Source organism: Cornus florida, unplaced genomic scaffold, assembly GCF_030987335.1.
Source record: "Cornus florida cultivar Cherokee Brave unplaced genomic scaffold, ASM3098733v1 CherokeeBrave_3.0.0_Hap2_Chr09, whole genome shotgun sequence".
Taxonomy (NCBI): domain Eukaryota; kingdom Viridiplantae; phylum Streptophyta; class Magnoliopsida; order Cornales; family Cornaceae; genus Cornus; species Cornus florida.
The window spans coordinates 60621399-60627449 of NW_026775579.1; the positions used below are offsets into that span (position 1 = coordinate 60621399).

The 6051-nt window shown below is 36.4% G+C and overlaps 1 protein-coding gene across 1 annotated transcript; it reads right to left on the reverse strand.

Annotated features, from left to right (window-relative positions):
* Positions 1–4789: 4789 nt before the first annotated feature.
* Positions 4790–5824, reverse strand: LOC132272683 (uncharacterized mitochondrial protein AtMg00810-like). Its single transcript, XM_059773783.1, has 4 exons — positions 5727–5824; positions 5506–5567; positions 5330–5406; positions 4790–5146 (listed from the first exon to the last, which is right to left on the reverse strand). Exons 1-4 carry the CDS (start codon positions 5822–5824, stop codon positions 4790–4792), a joined length of 594 nt encoding a protein of 197 aa, XP_059629766.1.
* Between the last annotated feature and the right edge of the window lie 227 nt (positions 5825–6051).

Sequence of the window (6051 nt, forward strand, 5' to 3'; positions counted from 1 at the left end):
TTTCGAGTATGAGTTCAAACAAAATATCAGGTTTCATTTCACAAGCTGATATTGTGTCAACCAAACATGATAAATTAGCTCATAAAATTTATCCGTAATTTTTATTTTTCATTTCATCAAGTAAGTGCAACGATCAACCAATGGTGGCCCTCCAAGAGGAATCCACTGGCCAACTTTCGCACCGGCATAGCCCCAATCCTCAATTATCCGCACGAGGGGTATACCATGTGGTTTCAGGTCATTTACCCAAGCAAATGGTGGTTCTCTGAGAGAAACCCACCGACCAACCTTGTCATCGGCGTGGCCCTAACCCTCAATTTCATCCTGATTTAACTTTGTTGCTTAATCATTAAAAAAAAAAATGATTTCTAAGTTAAGAGCTTTCATATAACATTTCCCGTTTTCAAAATCCAGCATTTAGCATGGTGATCAACCTATCTTATTGAATTAAATCAAATCTTCAATTTAATTATGCCATTTCGAGAAATCTAACTCTAATAGACATTAATAGGCTTCAAATAGAAATTCGGGGTATCACATGAGGTGTATGACAAAAAATGTTCTAACCAATCTAATAAAAACACATATGACCATATACTTGCTTGCTGGTTTGGTTCGGTTCAGGGTGGTCTTTTTGGTCCCCAATCTGCAAAACAAACTGATTCCAAAGATTTCCTTAATTTTGGAACTGGCTAAACTGCTGACCCTTTGCATTGGATTGGTTTAATGGTTCATTTGTGCACCCCTAGTCAAAATGCAGTTGTCTGTGTGCAATTTAGCATGGATTTGAATGATTAATCAATTAACTATGGTTTCAAGTATAATTCATATTGCCATCACTTCTAATCTCAAATTTGTGCTGCAGAATTCTCCATCAGCTCAGCAATGCAGGATGCCGACGACTGCAAGTTCTTGATTAGGCGACCTGTAGTACGGTAAATCAAAATATTTCTGAACTTCATCTATTCATGTCCTTTTAGTTGGTAAAACAGTGTCTGGATTTGATGATTATTGCTATTTAACTCTTTCACAGGCAATCCCTTGGGAGGTGCAGGTGTATTAAGTACTTTGCTCTAGATTTGTTCGCTAGATAGCCTAATTAAATAATTTTGTCCATTTATCGTGTTTGAAGAAAAATGTTGGGGGCAGCACGTGATTTCTTTGAGGCAGGGACCGGGCCTCAAATTTTAGAGGGCCTCAATTTTTGAGGCCCATAGAGGATGGTAAAAAAAAGAAGTTAGGACAAGTCTTGGTCGTCTTGGGCCTCAAATTTTGAGGCCCACAGGGGATGGAAAAAAACAAAGAAAAACCGGAGTATTAAGTTAGGGCAAGTTTCAGACGACACAATCTGCTTCGACACTCCGCAGGACGCAGCCTCCGCTTCGCCTCAGGTGACAAGGTATGTTCATCCTCTTTCTCTCTTCTCTCTCCTTTTGCATGAATCGATCTTTTATATATGTTTCTTTCTTTGGTTCACCTCATCGTTTGATTTGTTCTAACTTTGGTTCCTTTGATTCGGGCCTTTACCTTTGTTCCAATAGTGAAAAGTAGCTTCCAAACTTGGGGTTTTTTTGTGTGTGTGTGTGTCACTTTGTGTGATGGTATCAAAAGCTGAATAAATATATTATGGTTCTCTACGTATTTTAATAAATGTGTGTCTTTCATGGCGATCGAGTCTATAATCTATGGCAGACACCTTTTTTTTTTTTTTTTTTTCCTCTCCTTATTTCCACTCCAACCTCACAACAGCAGCAATCATACCCCTTTTCCTCATAAGTTTTTGCATTTTCACATTCAATCCTACGAAAGTTAAGGATCCCTTCTAGTGGGTTGAGCCGTTGAGGTAATAATTAACTTTTTCGATCTCTAAATAATGCTCATACTTAAAAGTGCCAAATTAAGGGTTTTTTTATATTTTATTTTTATATGAAGATATATACCATCATTATTGATGTTATTTGAAGTTGGCTCAGCTAGAATTTCAGTTAATAATACTGTCAAAGCACTTGCCATCAGAATATACAAGCACATGGAAATCAAGAGCAGGCTTTAACAAAACAACAGTTAATGGTTTTTTCTATTTATTTGCACAGGTCTTCTGTTGCAATGATCAATCAATCACTGCTACTAAAGTTGATTCCTCATCGTGAAATCAAGAAAGGGGTAATTGGCCCCCAAAAAACACACACACAAAGTGTAGTTAATATAAAGAGTGAAAGACAAAACTATATATGATAGTGGATGCCACATATAACCTAAAAGTCCCACTACTTCTTCAGCACTACAAGTTCAGCCTCCTATATATATATATAGTCACCTCATCTGATCATATTTTTGTCATCTGTAATCATCAAATTTTAGCAGCTATATAAACAATGAATGTAAAAAAGAAGCTGCGGTTTTCTGTTCCTCATTTCCACTTTTGGACTGTATTTTGGATAATCTGTTTTGTCTTCTGTCCTTTCCTCCAGATTCCAGTGAAAACTCCAGCCAGGAGATCATTCGACCAAACTGCTTGATTTTAGATATTATTAATTTTTATATTATATTTATTGTTTGATCGACAATGCTTAGTTATTATTGTTTCTCTTTGACTCTCCATCCATTTTATGTTAATTGTGATCTTCTTTCACATGCTAGCCGGACACTCTTCTCAGGATCTCGTGAGGTTATTTGCCTTGAACTTGAATCAAATCATTGCATATTGAGGTAATATATATTTTCTTTAAACAAAGCAAATTATTATTATTATTTTTTTGAAGTCTAGTTTTATGTTGATTATGGTTCTTGTTATTTAGATTTCATTATGTCTACAAGAAAATTTGAATCTGGGCATGAAAAAAGTAAAAAAAAAAAAAGAAAAAAAAAAGAAAGAGAAGAGAGAAGAAGAATTGATTCAATCTCAAAGGATATAATCTTAAGTTTTTTAGGAGCAATACACAAATAGAGAGTTTAGTTGAAGGTTTGGTAAATGAAGAACATATGAATGCGAAAGCAAATGAAGAAATTCTCAATAAACATGAAGATTTAATGAATGAAGATCATAGTAAGTTAATCAATGAACATGAAGATTTAATGAATGATGATTATAGATATTAGTTAGTTGTCTTATGCACATTGCACATGCGCACAATTAAATTAGCTAGAGAATTTGAAATCATCGTGTGAAAATTCTGCACTCTCATAATTTTTTTTGCGTGTGTGAAACTTAAGGGCCTCACATTTGAAAGTTTGCCTAGGGCCTCTCAAAATATTTGGAAACTCTGGGCTGGCCCTGGGAAGGGAACAAGGCTCAATGCGTGAAGGATAATTTTATGTTTTGAATTCATTTATCGAAAAATTTTAGTGTAGTGAAAGATAATGAACTGAAGAGTGGAAGAATATAAATAAGAACCTTGCTTTATAGGGAAAAAAAAAAAAAAAAATTGTTAATTAAAATTTTGGTATATATAGTTTGAGCATTCTAGACACATTGGTATTACTTAAACAGTGAATGGACATGTGAGGTCCTAAATTACTTTCCTCTAGCAAATTTTGAAATTAATTCAGACACTAGAAATTAACAAAATGAGATCATACTTCCTCCATATTTTGTAGAAGTCTTTTTCTTTTAAAATCTCTGTTTATATAAAGAGCCCTAAAAATTCAAAGTTCTTTTTACTTTCATTTATTCAATTGAGGCTTTTTTTTTTTGGAATTGTTGACTTTTCCTTTATTTTTATTGCAGAACTTTAAACATAAATTATACTATAACCTATGGTTAATTTTTAAAGTGACCATGATAAGCCGGGGAAAAAAAGTGTATGCTTGAATAGTCAAGGGTGAAAATGCTATTTTGTGCTTACAACAATTTCTTACATGCCTAGGCATGCTCTTGACTGTTTCCATCTTTGAACATCTAGATGAATTATGGTCTGCCCCGTTTTCATGCCTTGGAACACTTCTAAAATTGTCCCTGTCAAAGAACTCCTGTAGAATGGTTCTCACACTTCCAGAAGGCTAAAAGAGTAACTTTACCAGGACCCTCAACAATTCTACCTCATAAATGAAGAGATTGGAGAGAGAACTTAGAAAGGAAGATCCTCTATTAACTTTCAACAAGTTCACTAGAAATGAGTAGAAATATAAAAAAGAAGAAAAATGAGAGAATTGTGTTAAGGCTTGAATGAGATGAATTACTCATTCATAACTTTACTATTTATAGATAAAAAGAGCACATGCTCATGTTACAAAAAAAGTAAACTAAATCAAATCAAAATCAAATCACAGCATATTCTATAGCATAATAAAATTTCTGTTAATATGGTAAGTCATTCCATAAATCGTGGCTATCATATATATGCTAACATATGCATAATCAAATCTCTGCAATTATGGTTAGTCATTTCATAAATCGTGGCTATCATATATGCTAACACTCCTCCTCAAGTTGGTGCGTGGATATTTGAAACGCCCAACTTGGACAATGCAATCTCAAACACAATCTTGTTGACGCCCTTTGTCAGAATGTCTGCAAGCTGCTGAAAGCTTATGAAAATGGAGTGCAAATTTGACCAGAGTTAATCTTCTCTCGGATGAAGTGACGGTCCACCTCTATATGCTTAGTCCTATCATGTTGAATGGGATTTGCTGCTATGTTAATGGCAGACTTGTTGTCGCAGTAGAGTGAGAATGGAAGCGACATTGGAAGGCATAAGTCTGTTATCAAGGTTTTCATCCATAGCAACTCACATACCCCAAAAGCCATGGCCCTATACTCTGCATCTGCATTAGATCGAGAGACAACATCCTACTTCTTACTGCACCAAGTAACCAAGTTACCACCAATAGTGTTACAATAACCCGAAGTTGACCTCCTATCTGAAGCCGATCCTGCATAATTAGCATCTGTCCAAGCCTCAACACGTAAGTGACCATGATTGGCAAACAAAATACCACGGCCCGAACACCCTTTTAAATAGTGAAGGATACGAATAGTTGCATCAAGGTGAAGGGTATGAGGAGAGTGCATGAATTGACTCACGACACTCACGGCATAAGCAATGTCAGGTCGAGTCATGGATAAATAGATGAGTTTCCCCACAAGTCGCTGATACTCACCAACATCTGACAACAACTCCCCCTCAGAATCAGCCAATCGATGATTCTACTTAGTTGGAGTATCAGCAGGATAAGCGCCAAGTTGACCAGAAGCAGAAAGCAAGTCAAGAACATACTTGCGTTGAGAGATGAAAATGCCAGCCTTGGAGCGAGCCACCTCAATGCCCAAGAAGTATCGTAGGGGACCAAGATCCTTAATCTCAAAATGACGTCCAAGATAACTCTTAACCTTAACAAGTCTGGTAGTATCATCTTCGGTAAGAACAATGTCATCGACATACATAATGAGAGCAACTGTCTTATCACCTGAATGACGTAAAAATAAGATATGATCTACTGCACTTTGATGGAAACCAAACTTGAGCATGGCAGTGCCAAGTGATCGACAAAGACGACATACCATACCAGAATGAGCAGGAGAACGAAAGTCCGGAGGAGGAACCATGTACACCTCCTCCTGCAAATCGCTATTGAGAAAGGCATTCTTAACATCTAACTGAAATAAAGGCCAAGATCGAATCGCAGCAACGGAAAATAATACACGGATAATATTCATCTTGGCAATAGGGGCAAAAGTCTCCTAATAATCTATGTCATAAGTCTGAGCATAACCCTTGGCAACCAACCAGGCCTTGTAACGAGCAACTGGCCCATTTGGAGTATGCTTAACTGTAAACACCCAACGATAACCCACATCCTTTCGTCCAATAGGAAGCGGAACCATGTCCTAAGTCTGATTTTTTTCAATTGCTTGTAGTTCTTCTGTCATAACATCATGCCATTGTGGTTATGTTAGTGCATCTGCAACACTAGAAGGAAGAGGAATCAAGGCAACAGAAACAAGAGAACTCCGATAGGAGGGTGAGAGAGCACAATCAGAAACAAAATTAGAAATAGGGTATGTACAAGAACATTTACCCTTTCAAAGAGGAATGGGGCGATCATTAAGCG